Here is a 21,123-nt window from a genome sequence, read left to right as displayed (position 1 = left end):
TATACAGCTGGGTAATTCTACTGGAGCAATTGAGGGTCAGTACCTTGATCGAAGGTACTAGAGCCAGAAATGGGGATTGAACATGTAACCTTTGGGTCCAAAGGCAACAGCTCTAACCACTACGCTACCAGCTGTCCCTGGTACGTTTACATTACTTCTGGTTTACATTTAGATATAGGCCAGAAGATTGGATTTCTAAGAATTATGGTAACGCACAAATTGTATTTTCTATGAGATGTACGTCACTGTGGAGAAAAGCATCTGCTAAACGAATACATGTAAATTATCAATTGTACCACCAGATGATACAATGAAACAGTGGTCTTTACAATGCAGCAAATGATTGGGCGAAAGGGAAGGACAACATTATTGAATCCTTTAATTCCTTCTGTGCTCCAAAAACGTCCCCCAGCAAAGGCAATATTAGCAAAACCGCGCACAGATGATGTGATGGAACCGTACAGTGTGAACGACTCCACGCCTCAGCGCATTTGGTTTCTTTTGTTGCTGTCGGCAAGCTCTGCAAGGGGAGGGGGGGCTAAAAATCTAATTTAAAAATGCTTGATTTTAAATTGTATTAAGGTGAGAGCTGATCTTGTAAGCTGAAAAGAAAGCAACAGCAGCACAGGGATCACAAGAATCCTACAGCGCAGGGCTGCTCACAAGTCCACCCCGATATGTGAGAGAAGAAATAAGAATCTGCTTATAAAAACATTAAAAGCTGTAATGCGCTGAAGGGGGTGCATGAGGACGTCCGACTGCATGCAGTGCATGTGCACATCTCCATCTCCTCTCTAACCGTGCGCTTAAGCACTCAGCTGAACTAATGATGCTGTAACAGAACTAATTTTGGCTCTGCCTGGAAGAGAGGAGTAGAAAGAAAAAAAAAAAAGCCCAATGAACACTGGGGCCTCAAAGGATCTGTCACTATGAGCAAGGCCATATGTTAAACCACAGGAGCCCCACTGGTCTACAAACCTTAGGAAGGCCCTTAAATTAACGTGGAAGGATGTAAAACTAAGGTGAGAGGAAACTGCAAACCACAGGACGATGGTCCTCCTATCGCCGCGCATCTCGACTTTTGGGCCGAGAGAAGTCGGAACAAGAGAACGATGAGCCACACCACTCCCGATCCACCTAAAAAGTACAAGACAATTGAGGAACGCTAATACGTGATACTGTCAGAGGTGCTTCAGCACTGACTCTTCACACCCAGTGCTGATCCTTCGTACTCAGCGGTCTCAGAATTCTTCTCTCCGGAAGGAGGCAGCAGGGTCACGTTTGGTGGCAACGCAGCGAAGTCCAAGGGCCCATGCTGACGTGATGCAAACTGACATCTTCTGCAGCCCCTTCCAAGGTTTTGGGGAAGAGCCGGCTGTGTGCGGATAACCAGGAGCGACAGCGTGTGCCTCCACGCCTTTCTTCTGACCAGTGTCTTAACTGCAAAGCATACAGAAAAAAAAAAAAAAAGACCCAAAAGGCAAACTCGGAAGCGGTTTGCTCCTTCCTCTTACCTCGAACGCCCTTGTCACACACAGCCATGTGACAGGAGAAATCACAATCAAGGGTTCGCCTCTGTTAGCCGAGCCTCATCCTCTGCTTCAAAAAAAATCTGAACACCGGAAATACTGAAAACAGCAAAACTTCAACCTTCAGCGGACTTGAAGTATTACAGAGGTCCATAAACCAGGGAAACCAACAAAAACCATGTGGTCATCGCTATTTTCAGCAAACATTTACACATTCAACACACTTTTCTCCAAAGTGACTTAGAGCATTAAGCTTCTTGTAATTATTTACTCATTTACCCAGCTGAGCAATTTTACAGGAGCAATTTAGGGTTAGTACCTTGCTCAAGGGTACCACAGATGGACGTGAGACTTGAAACTACAACCTTTGGGTTCAAACACTCCTAGCTGTCCCATAAAAGGGCCAAACAATCATACTGAACTCCATCCTAAATGCCTATACTTTATAAGCATAAAATACATATATCACAACAGCAACCAAAAGATGCCAGCACAAAACCATACTTTTAACAAGCAACTTCAAAAAGTATATATGAACAAAAACTGCTCAAAGTGCTAAGGCCTCTGATGTCGCCCTCTTTAGTAAGGTATAAATCTCTAAAACTGTTTCTTAGGGAAGTGCGGTGGTTCAGCGGGTTTGGCCGGGGCCTGCTGCGTGGCGGGTCTGGGGTTCGAGTCCCGCTTGGGACGCCTTGTGGCGGACTGGTGCCCCACCCTGGGTGCGTCCCCTCCCCGCACCCTGCGTTGCCGGATTAGGCTCCGGTGCGCCGAGACCCTGCTTGGGACAAGTGGTTTCAGACTGTGTGTGTGTTGGTTTGGCTGGATTAAATAGTTAAAATGCACCGAACCCCCTTCCAATAACCAAAACAGCTATACTTTTAGCAGCACTGTTGGACATACTCTTAGGTGTTAAGGGGGCATTTTGACAACAACCGTTTGCTTACATGTATAAAATGATAAAGGAGAGTGTGTGTGTGTGTATATATATATATATATATATATATATATATATATATATATATATATACACACACACACACACACACACACACACACACACACACACACACGGATGCAAGGGAACTCCCATCACGAGGGACAGCCTGCTCCTGCCCTGCAAGCAGGTGGTGTCACTGGAGGCCCTTCCCCTTCAGCAGAGACAGTGCAGAAAACTGGCGTGTCGAGCAAACGGTTCGTTGACATAAAAACAACACAGTAAGCTGTACACAAAGGCAGGCGAAAATACTGCAGAAGACATGGTGCCGCACCACACGTCGGACCGCTGCGTCAGGAAAGACGAGGACAAACATCGGCAAGAGGGCCACCCCGCCTCCACAACATCTCGAGGATTACATCACCTCAGCCCACAGGTGTGCTAAATGCACTCCCAGTACTGGTGTAAAAGGACACCGCCTTCCACGCGCAGAGAGAGACCCCACAAACGAGGCACGGAGCACTGGGAAGATTCCAGCGCAAGCTCGAAGGAGGACAGGCACGCTGGGGACTGCCTCGCATTTACATAACGCAATCAGCGTGCCCCTCGCCTGCTGCCACTGCCTGGCGACAACTGTTGGTAATGAGACCTGGCCGCCCGCCCGCCCAAGATGGGGGTTTCCTCCCAGGCACAGTCTAATCACGGGGCTCCTGTTGCAACGCTGGAGCCGAACGAGCCGCCGCCTCTCCGGGCGCCGTGTTCAGCCCAGCTGCCGCTCAGCGTCTTGAGAAAACACATGCAGAAGCATTTCGCAGAAGAGTTTAGCCAAGATGCAAAACAGAACATCCCATAAATCAAGGCACTGCGATGATTTTACAACCTTGTATCTAGGCTAACTACACCACGATTTTAAAATGCAACCAATGGAAAGTATGGGCGGCACGGTGGTACGGCGAGTAGCGCTGCTGTCTCACAGCACCTGGGCGGGGTGAAAGGACGTGGGTTCGATCCGCAGTCAGTCTGTGTGGAGTTTGCATGTTCTCCCTGTGTCTGCGTGGGTTTCTTCCGGGTGCTCTGGTTTCCTCCCACAGTCCAAAGACATGCAGTTCAGGTTCCCCTATAGTGTGTGAGTGACAGAGAGAGAGAGTGTGTGTTTCACTGATGTATGGATGAGTGACCCAGTGTAAGTAGTGTATCTAGCAGTGTAAATCACCTTGGTGAATAAGGTGTGTGGGCTCATAACACTACACGGAGTTCACTGGAAGTCACTTTTGGGAGAAAAGCATCTACTAAATAAATGTAAAGGAAAACACACTACAGAAGCAGCGTCGCTCTGCTCTGTAATACACACACGCTGTCCGAAACCACTTGTCCCAAGCGGCGTCGCGGCGAACCGGAGCCTAACCCGGCAACAAACACAGGGTGCAAAGGCTGGAGGGGGGAGACACACCCCAGCTGGAACGCCAGTCCATCACAAGGCACCCCAAGCAGGACTCGAACCCCAGACCCACCAGAGAGCAGGAACAAGCCAAACCCGCTGCGCCACCGCGTCCCCTTGCCGCTCTCTTAGTGCTGCTACAATTCATTTCCTTTGACTCTCTAAGGGTCCAGTTTTGGGTGCAGTTTCTCCCGGACAACATTCCTAGATCCAAAATATACAACAGTTATGTGCTTTCAGGACCAAGCAGCATTAAGTTGTTTTGCCTGAAAAAAGAAACGAAACATTTTTAAATGATCAGAAGGGTTGCAATAAAGACAACGCTTTCGGGAAGAATCCTCAAGAGCGAACCGATATTAAGGGTACTTATGCTACTGCGATGGTACTTGCATTAAATCCCATAACGCTGCTTTCGCTAAACTGTATTTCAATGTGCGCATCGTGTAAATGTTACAGGTCCCAACTTGTGCAGACGTGGATCAGCGTTTGATAACGCTCAAAAGAGGAAGGTCGTGCAAAAACATTTTGACAATACGCTGAAATATGTTGATCAGACACAGGCCATTTGATTTCAGGAAGCCAGTGGACAGGTTTAAACTAGTCAGGGTTGGGGGGGGGTAGAGAAATGGGGGTCAGTCAGCGGTATACAGTCCTCCACGCTTCACATTTAAGGAGCCGTGCATCCACAGACCGCACCTGGGCGCCGGGTTCGCATGAGGAGCACACAACTGAAGGCCATTTGAAGCCAATGCTGAAGAGAACTCCTCGGCCTAAGAAGTGGCGATTTCTGAACAAACCATCAGCGAGCTACAATATCGGAATGCGTAATACGGAGAAAGTGAGTCATCGGCCTTATATCGGCGTCTGGGGATCGGAAACGCGTTGTTTTCCCCCGACCAATTTTGGCACAAGGCATACGCCCATGGGCTTTTAAAGGCAATGCTTCTTTTTTTAAATTTCATTTGCAAAGGACCCTAATCTGGATAAGCTTTTGAAGTAACATGCTCCGCCAGTACAGTTTCATAGCGTTGTACTGGACATACTGGGGAGCTGGCAAAATTCCAGATAAACGCATAACAGCTTTATAGGAAACCGGATTTTACCGCCGTCCTTCAATGAATACTACGTAATACGCATTTTAAGTGCATGGAAAAGCTCTCTCAAAAGGCACTCCAATTTAAGTGTGGGTAAAAATTAAGTTAAACCGCAACATCTTTTCCCTTCTTGCTTCAAGCAAACCCCACATCTTAGATTAAAAGCACTCTGATGAGCCTAATTCTAACGTACAAAACGGAGAGCTGTACTTGTGAATTGTGCCAAGGGACCTTTCTCAGGGTTTTAAAAAAAAAAAGGGGGGGGGGGAATCTGCAGCAGTGGAGAACAGCATCTGAATTCCACGAGAATCCGTTTCTTGTGTCTCGAAGGTCACATCGGCATTCGATGTCAGTCCGTTGGGAAAGTCATCCTGAACACCAACAAGACAGAAAAAGATGCACACCTAAAACTCCCTCTTTCGGGAGATGTTGTAAGGACAATGTTGGAACTCATTTTACAGAAACAGCATCGTGTACTAATTAATTCTCCATTGAGATTACAAAATTCTTACAATTTTCATATTACTTTCATTTTTCATTAACATGCATAGCGGCTGGCACAGGTTCAAGCCTCTGATCAACTGCTTAGCAGAGGTTTGCGGTTTCCTGCGTCTTCGAAGTAAAAAGAGCCCAAACCCCAGTGCCGAGATGGACCGGTAAGAGGGGTTTAAACGACTGCCATCGAGATGTCTTTGGAAAATTGTTCAAAATACTGCGTAACGAACACAGAACAGAGAGGGCATCGTGTTGATCCAAAGAGACGCTACTGGGCGCGATAAAAAGCCGTGCCGACGTAGAGCAATTTACTATAACCGCCACGGTTTCGGAAGATGACATGTTGAGACAGACCTGGCTCCAAGGAATTTATTTCCACAGAAACCAAAGTGACAGTGCTCGCACTCTGTAAACCGGATGACTTCAGCAGAAACTGCAGCGCGTCGCACTGGAACGCCGGTGACTTCAGCTTCAAAGAGCCTGCGGTCTCTTTTTGGCACGGCGTCCCACCCGAGTTCGCGGCAAGACTCTTCCAAAAGCGGCCTCGCTTGTCGAGCGAACGGAAGCAAGGACGCGGTTCCTCTTCTTTCTTCAGCCCCGAACGTAGCAGCGCTTCGCTGGACGTACCCTCCCCGCCAAAGTGACCGGCACCAACAGTCCACAGGGCGTTACGACAATTGAGAAGGGGCTTACGAAGTGACCAAACAAACACAGTTCTACGGTCGACACGCACCCCTGCCGCCACGGCACAAGGAAGTCAAATGTTGTTCTGTAGAACTTCCAACAGCCGATGACGTTATTCAAGCGGGAACCATGCAAATTTCACATGGCTTAGTCTGTGGGTAGGAAGACTGCCTTTACTGGATGAGCCACTCAAATCCAAGTTAAACTTAAATCTAAATGGGTACGACAAGCATCACGGAGAGACTTCCTCCTCGTTTCCCCCACACACACCCAGCAGCGAGGGCAGCAAACTATCCCTTCAGGCAAAGGCATGCACTTGAGCAGCAGCCCTCACGCGCCATCCCTATCAAGAGCTCTTCCGGCGTGTTGGATCCCAGCTAGGTACGATACCGGTGCTTTAGAAATCCCATCACCAAACGCAGCTCTTTTTTTTTTAAGCTTGTATGTGCTTTTAATAAAAGCAGTCATTAAAACAGCAAACACTACACACACCTTTCCTGGAATGTTTGATTCATTCCGTTCCACAGGTTTCCTCCTGAGCAACCGGTTCAGTCAATCCGCGAAGGTTGGGCAACTTGGACACCGCAAAGCTCAATTCGGGTCGAGGGATGCGACGCGTCGCGCCCTGGCGCGAAACGCGACTCGAAGCGAGCGCCATCGTGCACCGACGAAAGGGATGCGGAGTCGGTTCGGTCGCATCGTACGCCCTCCGAGGACCCCGCAGCTCGGATCGTTCGGTACCGCGCACTCTCGCGGATTCAGCGTTTATGCGCTCAGTTGAATAAATCATTGAGCGACGCTCTCGGAAAGCGGCTGCACCCTTTTCGGCGAGGTTTGTCAACATCAGCGCCGCATCTTCCACTCTGCGCAGACCCGACATAAGTCGAAACCTAAGTATGTTGAAACCGACAGCAGACCAAGACCCGCTCGGCAAAACTCTCGCAATTCCAGGAACGAGATGCGGCCGTCTCGCCCTCCGTACGTCGGCATCCTATCCGGGCAAGGGCCTCGGAGATGTCAGCCGGAGGACAGGCGGGTCGCCTCACCTGTATTTCCTCGAAGGCCTCATCTATGGTGGTCACCTGGTGCTGCTCGTGCAAAGCCGGCTCGTCGCAGAAGAAACACACCAGGCTCTTGTCGGTGAGGCAGAAGAGCTTGACCTTCTCGTGGTCTTTGCACGGGTACGAGCTCCTCTGCGCGTTGAGGATGGCGTCTAGGGGGAAAGCGGAGTAGCGCTCCACAATGTTCGACAGCTTGAGGCTCGGGGAGAGCAGCGGGTCGGCGAAGGTCCGGCGGCACTCGGGACAGTCCCTGGTCCCGTGGTGCTCCTGCCTGCTCCAGTGCTCGGTGATGCACTTGCGGCAGAAGTAGTGCTCGCAGCCGAAACTCACGGGATCTTGGTAAATGCTCAGGCAGATGGAGCACAGGAGTTCGTCCTTCAGACAACACGCCATTTGCATGTGAACAAAGGAACCTGCATGAAGGTGTGTCTCACGTGCCCTGGTCTGGACGCGTCAGGAGGACGGAGCAGGAGCTCTGCGCAGCGCAGGCAGGCGGGAAGGCAGGGCTCAGTCTGCCTTCTTCCTCAAGGCTTCTCCCCGCGCTCTTTATGACGGGAGGAGCGGGTCGCCCCAAGTTCGGGGAAGTTCTCCTTGCCGGACAAACACGGCAGGCTGGTTGCAGAGCTGGGGGACGAGAGGAGGAGGGAGCGTCAGCGAACACAGTCAGTCAGTCACACTACACTGCCTGCAGCCCGTTCGCTTCTCAACGACGGCGGCCGTACTGTGTACAGCGCGAGCCGCAACAGGCTGCGCGTGCGTGCGCGCGCGCGCACTCCGGGGCACGAGCTCTCTCCCGCGCGGCGCGACACCCAGAGAGAGAGAGAACGCACACCGGCTCGGCTCGGGCACAAAGCGCCCTCTCACCCCCGGGCTCACGCCGCACTGACTCGGATGTAGCCCAGCGACACACACCGGAGCACCTCCACCTCCGCTAGCGCTCCGCCAACAACGCGCAGCCAGTCACACACACAGTCAGCACCTCCTGCCCTTCCATAAAATTCGAGCCTCTGCCGAAGTCCTAACAACTCTCTCAAATACAACGTGTACGTACACGTTAGATTAAACGAAGTGTCTTTTAAAAAAAAGATAAGTTTAAATTAAGGGACAGAAAATAGCGTTAGCATCCCGGCTAGCACAGCTAGCCGCAAACGGCGCGCTCTAAGCCGCGGAGCGACAGAGAGCCCGGCGACCCGTCGTCGTCCCTCTCCCCGCTCGGCTCGCTCCCCACACGGGAAAATTTCGTTCGTCGTCTCTTACTTTTACCGTGTCCGGCGCTTCCAGGGAACGCGGTGTCGTGGCGGTTGTCTACAGGAGCATGACTGGGTTCGGACGGCTGCTGCTTCGGCGAAGTCAGGCTGCACTCACTCCCACCCCCGGCTGTAGCTCGGCGGCTCTAAGCGGCCGGTCCGACCAGGAAGGAGCGGAGAGGAGCGGAGCGGAGCTGCGCTGTGAGACAAACCAAGTGGCCACCTGGCGCGCCGCGGGGGGACGCAGCCTTCGTGCCCCAAAAACCAACATTTCGGAACGAAATTAAAGACGTACAAAAGTAAAGCCAAATATTTATCAAATTTAGATATATTACGCAGTAAATTGTCTCTCCGGTAACTTGAAACATATTCACAAGTGAGCGCACTGAACCAGTGAGGTTCCCCCCGCAAAATAATGGAAAATAATGCGTTCCTCATTGTTCACTTTAAAGGTTTCAGCTCAATAGCGAGAACAGTGGAAGAGTGAAGGGGACTCTTGTAGTTTTATTGCTGTCTAGTAACTCTTTTCTAGTTCTTTATTGTTTTTATAATGGCTCATACTCGTGGTAGTTTTGGGTTTTAAGCCTTTGGCTCTTTGTACTCTTTCTGTCGGCCCCTCCTTACTGTTCCCAGTTGTTGGGTCCTAAGGCTCAATCAGCATCGCTTGCAGCCTCATCATCGCATCGGTCGCGTCGCCAGGGACCCTCTCCAGCAACGCTGTTTACCTTTGTTTATTGAAAATCTAAATATACACCACTTCTGTAGCATCAGGACCTCTCATTGTGAATCTCATGGAGCGATTAACTTAAGGAGGCTGCGCTGTTAGTTCCCTGTTTAAATGGACATACCGCATGTTACACTAATTTAATCAATGACTTAATCACGTGCTCGGGCCATAATTACCGCACACTGTGCCGCAGGACGATCATACATGCTCTACATTTAGCAACTGACACTGTTAAGCCAACAACAGCTATTTACCTATTTATACAGTCAGGTAGTCTTTACTGGAGGAATTTTGGGTGAACACCTTGCTCAAGGGTAGTACAGCTGGAGATGGGATTCAAACCTGTAACCTTCAGATCTACAGGCAGCAGTTCTAATCACTACTCTCTCAACTATTTTAACATCATGTCATGTAAAACACATGTCTTTGCCCTTCATTAAAAAAAATAGGTATTCACTCTATAAGGTACATGATATACTGCCTTAAGGGACCATTTAGTTTTTTTTTTTCACTCTGCAAATTAAGCTTGGATCAAGGAAGCTGTTAGATATTTACTCAGTGAACTTTATCAATAACCTCAGTTAGAGGAGAACTGGGAGAAAAATGGAGAAGACCACACTGACGTAGGAGAGCCGCTCTCAGCCAGCTGGTCCTTCGGCTGTTTATAACGATTCCTCCTCGTGGCGGATCGAACCTGTGCAAAGAAAACGAGAGAAAAACAAGTTCACAATTCACTGAAGACTTCAGAAGTGTAACCCGTTCCATTGATTTTGTTGGGCTGCTAAATTCGGCCTGCATCTCATATTACTTTTGACCAAGGTGTTTTGATTTTTTTTACCCTTTATTCCCCCCATCTCCATGCGAAGTTCAGAAACCTTGGTGCATCACAAGCATTACAGAGCACAAGAAGGAAGGAGAGGCTGTTAAATGAAAGTTCTGTAACACTGAACTATGGTACGAAAGCGCACGACATTAAAGCTTGAAAAGGTTGTCATCTCCATATTGTATTGAGTTACTGATTAATGAAATGCCAGTTTACCGACCATCAAAATCGGCATGAGTCTGACTTATTTACCTTTTACTTTTGCAATAATCATGCACGCGTAATGAGTCACATGCACCAATATGAAATCTTCGTGTTATTTTCCTTCTTGTGTTGGTTTCTTCCGAGTTCCTGAGAAGGACAAAGTCGACCTTATCCGGTGCCCAGGTGCAGTGACCAGAACACACCCACTGCATCGCTGCCCACTGCTCATCTCTCACCCTTGAATAAACAATACCTTGAAATTACATTCACAAGAGTGGAAGTAATTTACAGCCATATTTACTTCCATTTCCTTGGAGTGAAAAGTTTTTTTTTCGCTAAATAAACCATAGTTTATTATAATCATAGTTGAGTAACTGTTTAACAGCAGATTTTAATTCATATTTAACTGGTGTACTTATTTGGATTCTTAGCACATAATTTTTATCTTCGTTATTTGCAAACCTTACAGTTTTACACAGATGGATATATCACAAAAGCAGTCTATGTTGAACATCCACAAGGCTGTAGCAGAAGAGTGCAGTTCCTTAACCACTATTATTGTTATTCATATTCAATAACTGCTAGTCCGGTGCAGGATTGTGCTGGTCCAGAGCCTTTCCCAGAAGCACGGGGCACGAGGCAGGGTGTCCATCCATCAAAGGACACACACACACACACACACACACACACACACACACACACACACACACACACACTGCAGGCCACTTGGAGTCACCAGTTTACCTTAAACACATCTTTAGCCTGTGGGAGGAACCACACTCAAATTCAGGTAGGACATAGTGCAGACCAAGCTTGCGCTGAACCCCCATCCGAGCCCAGAGCCCGGGTACTGTGCCACTACGCTGTCCCGTTAATAATAATCTTTGTGCACAGCAAGAATTTAACAACGATTTTCCTGGCGCAGGGTATTTTTACCGTATCGATTCAGAGTCGGTATCTTGATCAAGGGAACTACAGCAGGACTTGAATTGTAACCAAGATTAGAAAGCAGCACCCCTAACCCTGCTATGAGCTACTGTAGAAAGAGGCTCCAGCAAGAAGAGTTTTGACTTCTGCACAGTTCAGTTAAAGCAGCATCTTGGGTCACCTCCTTTGTTACTCTTAACTGGGCTTTCCAGGAACACAGGCTTAATATTCCACAGTACCACTTGGGCAACCACTTATTAAATACATAACGGGGACAGCTGGTAGTGTAGTGGTTGGCATGACTGCCTTTGGACCCAAAAGTTGTAGATTTGATCCCCACCTCTGGCTGTAATACCCTTGAGCAAGATATTTACAATAAATTGCTACAGTAAAAATTACCCAGCTGTACAAATGAGTAAAGAATTGTAGGTAGCCTACCATTATAAGTTGCTTTAGAGAAAAGCATTAACTAAATAAATGTATGTAACTAAAATCTCTTTGAAACTGTACTTGGTAGCATTTTGTGAACAAGAGAAAACATGTTCTTGTATAGGCTTGAAATTGGAACTGGGTTTCTGCACCCAGACCCAGTTTGAAGGCAAAACCTGCAATTCTTTCTCCCTTCCCCAAGAACACAAGCCACACAGACTTGTCTCAGTGCCTCTTCATCATCATCACCTTCCTTCTTTCTCCCTCTCCTGGACATGATGTGTAAAGCACCTCTGCAAGCCAAGCCACAGTGAACCCTGGTCCACGCTTATTCGCGCTGGCAGAGCTGAACAAAGTCCCAAATTGATTGCACGGCACAGATTTACGGATCCCCACCTTAAACTCGAAGGGTCTATTCGGTCATGAGAACACCTGACTTTCTGGTTGTGTCCTCCTGCAGAAGAATGCAGCTGGTCTGCTGAAAAACACACTGATGAATTTTAAATGTAGGCCAGTGTCTCCCAGCAATGTTCTCCGCAGGAGTGATAAAACAGGTCAATATGACTATTTTTAGCATCACGTACAGTATAGAAATCTGTATTACTATATTTATAAAAATATATTCTAGGCTCCAGAGGTGTTCTGCTGTAACGGCGCACATTCAGAGACCATTTTTAAAAGTCTGAACTGTGCCAGCCACTCTTTGAAGCCTAGAGTTTCTCCACAGTGGAAACTAATTGTCATTGTTCCGTCAAAGAGAGGAAGGCAAAAGTGGGCCAAGGTATAGTTGACCTCAAAAGCCCTGCCTGAGGATATGCGAGCTGCTGGTTCCCCGTTATGAGAATCATACCACTCCAGTCAAGTTTACCTCTTGAATACAAGGTGTTGGAAGACCGGCGGTACGAGTGAAACTCCTTAAGCACCCTGTGTATCGAAGAGATATACACGTTACACGGTTAATACCACCTCTGATGGGCACAAGTCAATGGCAGAGACAAGCACATGTTAAAGAACGTTTCAAGTGTACAGTGCTGCTTGGAAGTGCGTGAAGTCCTTGCATCCCTCACTTTTACCACAAAATGGTTATTTAACGAAAATCAGTGTTTCTCCTGTGACATAATAGGTGTGTAATGACCAATTCCATATGTTGCTTTAGAGGAAATCATGTGTGTAGTAGAAACACACAAGCAGTGCAGGTGTAAAAATAGGTGAACCCCAAGTTACATTGGTTATACCAGGTAGGTTAGTAGAAGCAGGGGTGTAAATCAGTCATTTTTTTCATTTATTTACATGGAACTTTATTCATTCATTCATTTTCACTAACGACTTGTCCTGGTGAAGGCCATGGTGGTCTGGAGCCTATCCCAGAATCACTGGGCACAAGTCCTAAATGGGATGCTGGTCTATTGCATGGTACTCACACATACATTCTTTTGCTTATTCACACTATGGGAAATGAATCATTGCCAACTTATCTGAACCATGTCTTTGGAATGTGGGAGGAAAAAAGAGCGCACAGAGGAAACCTACACAGACATGGGGAAGAACATGCAAATTCTACTTACATTTAGTCACTTAGCGGACACTTTCCTCCAAAGCAACCTCCAATGAACTCTATGTAGTGTTATCAGTCCACACACCTTATTCACCAAGGTGATTTACACTGCTAGATACATTACTTACACTGGGTCACTCATCCATACATCAGTGGAACACACACTCTCTCTCTGTGTCACTCGCACACTATAGGGGAACCTGAACTGCATGTCTTTGGACTGTGGGAGGAAACCAGAGCACCCAGAGGAAGCCCACACAGACACAGGGAGAACATTCAGACTCCACACAGACTGAGGAAGGATCAAACCCACATCCTCTCACACCCCCCCAGGGATTGTGAGACAGCAGCACTACTTGCTGTGCTGCTGTGCTGCCCAGAATGAGCTGGATTCAAACCTCTGCTGGAGCAGCCCAGGTGCTGTGATGTGGCAGCGCTACCCACTGCACCACCATACGAACCCACTTTATTAATCCCCAGAGAGACAAAATAGATTCAGGAGTTTGTCATGTGTACAGTAAACAGTTCATTACACCATACAATGAAATTCTTACTCTGTGAATCCTCTCAGCAGCCTATGACATAAATTATAAGAACGTAAGGAAAGAAAAACACGCGGCGTAAATCACAAATTTACAAAAATTACTTTTAAGGGGAGGAGTTTATAAAAAATTAATTATTATTTTTTTTTATTTATTAAAATAAAATTTTTAAAAAGTCAAGCAAGAGACACAGAACAACTAGAATACATCACCTCCAGTCTCTCCCCAGTGCTCAGTCCATCTGCCTCATTTATCAGCCCTGCTGCTCCCTTTAATAACAGGCAGCTGGTCTTCATTACCCTCGAGCTCAGGGTGAAACACAGGAACTCGACAGCTCAAAACAGTTAACCTACATTTTAAAGCAGTGGGAAAAGCAGCCACGGTGGAATTTTACGCTGAAAAACTTGATACCAAACTTAAAAATCGGGATCTACAGGTTAAGCCTGAAGCAAAGAATTCAGCGGTTATTATGGGCTGCATCTCTCGTGATGGGAATAATCACCTGCACTGATAACAAACTGAACACGATTTTGTTTTAAGACTCCGCTGAAGCTTTTTGAACACATACATGGCGGGTCACAACCAGAGGGTAAAGCTATGCATTCCTTACCGGGACACAGAAAATTCATTTGTGACATTACAGGTTCCCTTTTTATTTATTTTATTATTTTTTTTAAAGTTTCCAACGCTGGCATTCCACAGCACCAGTAATCACTGCAACTCATTCCTAGACTGATGAGTTGTTATTTTGTGGGTAAATAATTGTCATGCAGTGTTTCCAGTATGTGGTCAAACATGGTGAAGTTACTGTCTGCTGTTATACCGCAGCATAGTACAATACTTTAGCACAAGATAAAGGCCCTTCTGTGAGCACCTTTAGCTCACATTTACTAAAAAAAAAAAAAAAAAAAATTCATACATTATTCTGTTTAAGGTCTATTTCTCTTTTCCACAGAGAATGTTTTTCAGTTTGGCCTTTTTATTAAGATCTCTTTTTAAGATATCGCACTTTTTTCGTAGTATTTAATTTGTGAAGTTTCCATGTCTCTTTTTTTTAGAAATGCAATATTTTAAGATCGTTTCAAACTTTTCATGGTTTTTTTTTTTTTTAACATATTGTGAGATTTTTATTTATCTGGCTAACCTAGAGTACAGCACTTATCCCTGCAAACCTTCTATGAATGATAGCGTACAAGGATCAGTCCAAATTTTCCTACAATATTAAATGTGTGATCAAAAACAAGTCATTGCAGATACTTTTTAACTTACCCTTGTACATAAAATTGTTTGTCTTATTTTTCTTCTACGTTAATAATAATAATCATCACCACCTACCCTCAGAGCAATGATTAGTGTATAGTTTTCCTGACTGATTTACTGTAGATGATCTGTAATTAAAAACATTAAAAAATTAATCAAGAAAACAAAAGTGTTTGACCTACACCTGTCCAGACTGTGCAATTACAGTTCATATCGCACGGTACAGAAGGGCCACACATTTACAACAGTTTTCTAAACACTGGGGTGATGTGTGGATCCAGGATTCACTCTGAATAGATACTGCTTATGCCAGCAGGGGGAGGTACTGTACTATACTCTACTGTACTCTAGTGTACTGTCATGGAGACCTGCTAAACAAAACGGCAGTTTTAACGCGCTCCACCGAGAACATAGCTTCTATTACCCCGTTTCAGGTCCAGTCTGTAGCATTAACTCCCACACATTGACACAGAGGCCTATGGCTTAGGGCACTTTCGGTACTTCTTTTCCAAGCAGATGAGATGCGCCAGTCGACCCGTGGACCGATGCACCATCAAGGAGGAGGAGCGCAGCCGAACATTATCTAACTGTAGGAAACGCTTCTGCCGAACCTTCAGCTGTGGAGTAATTCACATTTGTTCGTTTAGCCGATGCTTTTCTCCGAAGCACCTTACAGTGTTAAGCTACCTGGAGCTATTTTCACAGCTGCGTAATTTTTCCTCGAGCAATTTAGGGTAAGTACCTTGCTCAAGGGAACTGCAGCTGGAGGTGGGATTCGAACCTGTGACTTTGGGGTCCAAAAGCAGCAGCTCTAACCATTACGCTGCAAACCGCCACCGCGAGTCCCTCTGAGTGACGCCAGTTTAAATTACGACCCAAGCCGCGTGTGTGTCCGCGTGCGTCCGTCCTCTCGCAAGTACTGGCAAATCCACAAGAGGAACTCGGGCAGTAGAATTTCCCACATTTACCCCATCTGTGTTTTTATAAAAAGCTGCCATAAGTCCCGTTACGTCATTGTCATTTCGGATATTGTTCCCCTTGCTCTCACCTGCTTTCCTGGTTTTACCACAGAGATTTACCTCTGTGGTAAAACAGAGGTGCATGTTCTCATTTGTCATACCTTATGACACATCCATCCAGTTTCAATAACCTCTTTATCCTGCTCAGGGTCGTGGTGATCCAGAGCCAATTCCAGAAACACTGGGTGCAAGGCTGAGGGGGGTACACCCTGGACAGGACGCCAGTCCATCACAGGGCAGCCACACACCCACGCTACGGGCGATTTACATTTTAAATTTATTTATTTAGCAGACACTTTTCTCCAAAGCGACTTCCAATGAACTCTACGTAGTGTTATCAGCCCACACACCTTATGCACCATGGTGACTTACACTGCTAGATTTGCCTCTTGATATGAAGCAAGTGGCTCCAGTCTTAAAGAACCTTAAGTGATGTGGGCGCTGAGTTCGAGTCAGAGATTGTGTAACTGGTACAGTTAGGACGGGAGGCTATGGAAATGAAAAGGTGGGATGGGTGTGTTGGAGAGCACAGAGTTTAAACAAGTTCTCCAAGAAACATGGTCTCGTTCCATCATTTGCTCTAAGCTCTGCAATGAATGACAAGCAGGGCCATCGAGGGAAGAGGCGCATCCGTCCATTTACTTCTCAGTCATCACTTCCTCAGCCACAGATACACCGTTTTTTTTTTTTTTTTTTTTTTTTTTTACACATCAGTTCTTTCTGACCTTGAGGGTGAAGAAAAAAAAAAAAAAAAAAAAAAAAATTTTATGGGATTAAAGAGAAAATATTTTTAAAAATGACCGCGCGGTTTCCTTTTCCAAGAACAAAACCGCAGACAGAAAGCAATTTCCAGTCACCGCTTTTACTATCAGACGATAATTTCATGCATGTAGGTTAGTGGGTTCCGATGTCACAATGCAAACCGTGAATCGATCTGGCGATCTGAGTTTCCTGTAACACGGTGCAGACCAACAGTTTCTAATAAATCCTATCAAACACACCCACACGAAGGCGCTTTGATCTCTCGAAAATGTTGATCCGTCTTGGACCCAAATGTCTTCTTAAACTTAGTGAGTCTGTAAATAACTTTAAATGCTGAGCTCAGGAAGTCGAGTCTCGTGACAGCATTTGCTACACAGCACTATATTTGGATAAGTTTCCTGATCTGAAAGCTGAACAGGGTTGGGTACCCTTTTTTTTTTTTTTTTTACATCACAACCCTCACAGTGTACAAAACACAGTATTGTGTGTTCGCTGACTTGGGCCATGGGACCCAGATTTACCAGTGCAGGGGTGCAGCAGGTTCAGTTGGGTCCTGCTGTCTGGTGGGTCTGGGGTTCGAGTCTCGCCGGGGGTGCCTTGCGACGGACTGGCATCCCGTCCTGGGTGTCTCTCCCCCCCCCCCCAGCCTTGTGTTGCTGGGTTAGGCTCCAGTTTGCCGTCACCCCACTTGGGACAAGCGGTTTCAGACTGTGTGTTACACCAGTGCGAAACACTGTGACAGTTTCTCAAGAGTAAAACTTGAAATATGACAATATAAAAGGTGAAACAAAAAGTGCAAAAAGATAACCGCAGGACGAATTAAGTAAAATGTCTGGTTTCGGCCGAAAGTTCTGCCTTTTATTCCTCTGAGAAAGGAACGGAGACAAGTTTTGCATGAGTTAAAAAGAAAAAAAAAAAAAAAAGAAAAAAAAAAGGCTTTGCGCCATGTTTACGTCGTTTGAATTTGATAACTGTCGACGAGATCATATCAAAAGTGGAACCTAGGAATTTCCTAGGTTCTCAAAAGCAGTAGAGTGAACCTGTCTAGCTTGCTGGTAAGAAGAATCTGATTTGAAGAAGGTGAGCTGCACCGCTGAAACTATTTGAACACAATGCCTTCATTGAATATTCAAGAGCATATGGTACCACTCCAAACGGAAACTAGTTAACAAATGTCTGCATGTTCTCATTTGTCATACCTTATGACACATCCATCCAGTTTCAATAACCTCTTTATCCTGCTCAGGGTCGTGGTGATCCAGAGCCAATTCCAGAAACACTGGGTGCAAGGCTGAGGGGGGTACACCTTGGACAGGACGCCAGTCCATCACAGGGCAGCCACACACACACACTAAGGGCAATTTACATTTTACATTTATTTATTTATCAGACGCGTTTCTCCAAAGCGACTTCCAATGAACTCTATGTAGTGTTATCAGCCCACACACCTTATTCAGCAAGGTGACTTACACTACTTACAATGGGTCACTCATCCATACATCAGCAGAACACACACACTCACTCACTCTCTGTGTCATTCGCACACTGTGGGGGAACCTGAACAGCATGTCTTTGGACTGTGTGTGGGAGGAAACCCATGCAGACACGGGGAGAACATGCACACAACTCCGCGCAGGTGCCGTATCTCTGAAGTTCTAGGACAAACTCCTGATACTTGAATACCAAAAGCTGATACCAATGAGTTCTGATCATTAATCCAGAGTCTCAAGATCCATTACCCTCACAAATCTCCCACAGGGACAGTATTCAGTCTGCTCTCTTTCCGACCGCGAGATCCACGCAAGACTGGACGTGGAGGCCAACAGTTACAGGAATGAAACCACAGAGAAAATGAGAGTAAATCATCAATATTTCATCAGAAGGCTGATGGTAAATATTTATTTGGACATTCAGGGTAGCTTCTTTTAAAGTCTCCAGGTCTCGAAAGTTCAGCTCAATCACATCTGTCCTTTTTGCTCTTCAGTTTCATTTCAGTAAATAAACAAGCAAGTACTTCACAAGAACACGAAACTTACAAGGACATGTTTTGCTTATATTTTCCTCTGCAGTCTGGTGAAACCTTGAAAATGATCTTGAAGATGATTGCAAGTTAATTCTCGAACTGGCTCGCTGCAATCGGCGAAACGCTGCGCCACAGTTACCACAGAGACTGGAAAAACTAGTGCTGATGCAGGGCCAGGGCAGATCATTATAATAAATGATTTCGTGTTCTACATGATGCTGAATACTGGAGGGATCTCACATTATTAATCATCACTTTTCATGCATTTTGCTGATGCTTCTCACCAAAATGACTTACTATATTAGGTTTGAATACCAAGCTACTTATTACTCTTTACTCATTTATGCAGCTCAGTATTTTTATTTTTTTTTTAATTTTTTTTTAACGGGAGCAATTCAGGCTAAGTGCTTCGGTCAGGGGTGCAATAGCAGGAATGGGGATTTGAACCCAGATATTTAGATTGCAAGGTAACAGGTCTAACTTATAAAGGCAAACGACAGGATTAATGGCCAAAGCACACGTGACTTCACTCATGACCGTCCCGGGTAACAACTATGGATTGTTGCAGAACTGACAGTCGTCTGGTCTGTCTGGCTTCACCTGCTGCCTCCATGGGGTAAAGTATCAGCTGAGAGCACCATAGAAACTATGATTTAACTAAGCATAAATGTCAGGTGCAGAAACCCCACTAAATCCACCGATGGCCACCGACGCAAAAACTTTCACATGCCGATGCTAAAAATTCTAAGCCCTTGAAACCCATAACCGCAGACAAGACAAAATTCCTCCAAATTAATTCAGAAATGATGGCTATGCCATCGGATCAACGTTAGGGATGTACGATTAAAAACAGTAACAAAATCAGACACAAAGTCAAAAAGCAACGACACAACGCCATGAAAACAGAGTATGTCGTCACCTCCATCAACTAGGCAACGAAAGGCCTCCTAGGGCTGTTACTTATTCATAGTGTGCAGTCCAACACACATGCTCTTGTGAGAACGATCATTGTCTGGATGCAATGACAGTTTTTTGGGATAAAAGGGAAAATAGCATGAAGAAACAGGCAACAGGAAAACGGTGTGAAAGAGTTAAAGAGAAATCTCATTAAACTTGCAAGATGTTTTCCACTTGTGGCTATGAGACTAGGAAAAGCAAGTCAGAAGGTACAGAAAGATCTGAAACCAAGGTGATCAGTTCCGCCAGTAAACACGTCTTCTTTCCGCTTCCCTGTTGATTCCACATCTACACGGACACTTGAGTTGGACACAACTGGACGTCAGACTTTCGTCAAGTGATGTATTGATTCATGAGCACGGGACAGATTTTCCTACTTGCAGAAAGCATCAAGAGCCATCCAAGACAACTGTTTTACTGTGTGAATAATGTTGTTTCATGCAAAGGTGGCGCATCTTGTCAGACCTAAGAGACAAACCAAAATTAAGGCCTCAAAGATCCAATGAAGCATTACAAACTTTGGCAATAAAGACTGAATACATTTTAACCGGTGTTTGACCTTGATCTAATGGAATAACAATATAATGCTTGGTTTCTGTCCAGATATTCAGACAAAATCAGTGGTCACAGCTCCTACGCAAAAATATTTAATCAAATAAGAACTTGAAGGATAACTCCATGATGATGTTAACAGACATTTCTTTGTGTTTTGTCTTAGGTGAAAATTGTGAGTAAAGAGCTTGGTTTTGGTAAACAAAGTAGGGCTGTGAATAGATTACTGTATGGATAAGGTTCTGGATATCGACTGTCTGAAATGTTTTATTCCTCATCCCCACAAGTTGCGTCACACCTGCCTTCAAAAGCGCCCATGTCTTAACTGCCGAAGAAACCTTCTGTGGAACAAAACTCAGTCCAAAATTACTGACTGTTCACCTTCCTCCCTTTCTTATCCAGAATTCCCACAAAAGTACATGTTAAGTACAATACAATCAGTTGCACATTCTTAAACCAGAATGATTTCCTGGATGGATATCAGTTTGGATTCAAAATTTGTCACTCCACCAAGAGCCTTCAGTGCCAGAAGCTCTTCCTCCCTCTTTTCAGTTCTTTTTATTGACCTCTCCTTTGCATATGATGATCAACCACTGTACCCTCCATATCTCTTTAGAAGCGCTTGGTGTCAAAGGATTATCACTGAAATGGTTGGTCATGCCTGTTAAAAACAAATCTTACCAGGTGGTTTGACGTGGCCCACTCTGCACCCGAGTCTCTCTCCACAGCTGTTGTAGAGGGCTCCGTACTCAGCCCCTCCTATTTCCCTTGGCTCGGTCATTGCTTGGCTTCTCTTATCACCGTCATGGAGATGACACACAAACGTACATTCTGGTCAAACCAGCTACATGTTAGAACAAG

General features: G+C 45.8%; 1 protein-coding gene across 2 annotated transcripts in view; it reads right to left on the bottom strand.

Annotated features, from left to right (window-relative positions):
* trim62.1 (tripartite motif containing 62, tandem duplicate 1) overlaps positions 1-8,734 on the bottom strand; it is a 36,500-nt gene extending 27,766 nt beyond the window's left edge. The window contains exons 1-2 of one of the 2 annotated variants that reach the window (XM_018726038.1): positions 8,493-8,734; positions 7,221-7,859 (exon numbers count right to left, since the gene is read on the bottom strand). In XM_018726038.1, coding sequence (XP_018581554.1) covers positions 7,221-7,634 — 414 coding nt within the window. In that variant the 5' untranslated portion in view covers positions 7,635-7,859; positions 8,493-8,734. The remainder of the gene's footprint in view (positions 1-7,220; positions 7,860-8,492) is intronic. The other variant, XM_018726040.1, reaches the window with a different exon arrangement.
* Positions 8,735-21,123: the final 12,389 nt, after the last annotated feature.

This window comes from Scleropages formosus, chromosome 22, assembly GCF_900964775.1.
Source record: "Scleropages formosus chromosome 22, fSclFor1.1, whole genome shotgun sequence".
Classification (NCBI taxonomy): domain Eukaryota; kingdom Metazoa; phylum Chordata; class Actinopteri; order Osteoglossiformes; family Osteoglossidae; genus Scleropages; species Scleropages formosus.
The sequence above is the reverse complement of the archived record's forward strand: the minus strand, read 5'-3'. Positions and strand labels throughout refer to the sequence as shown.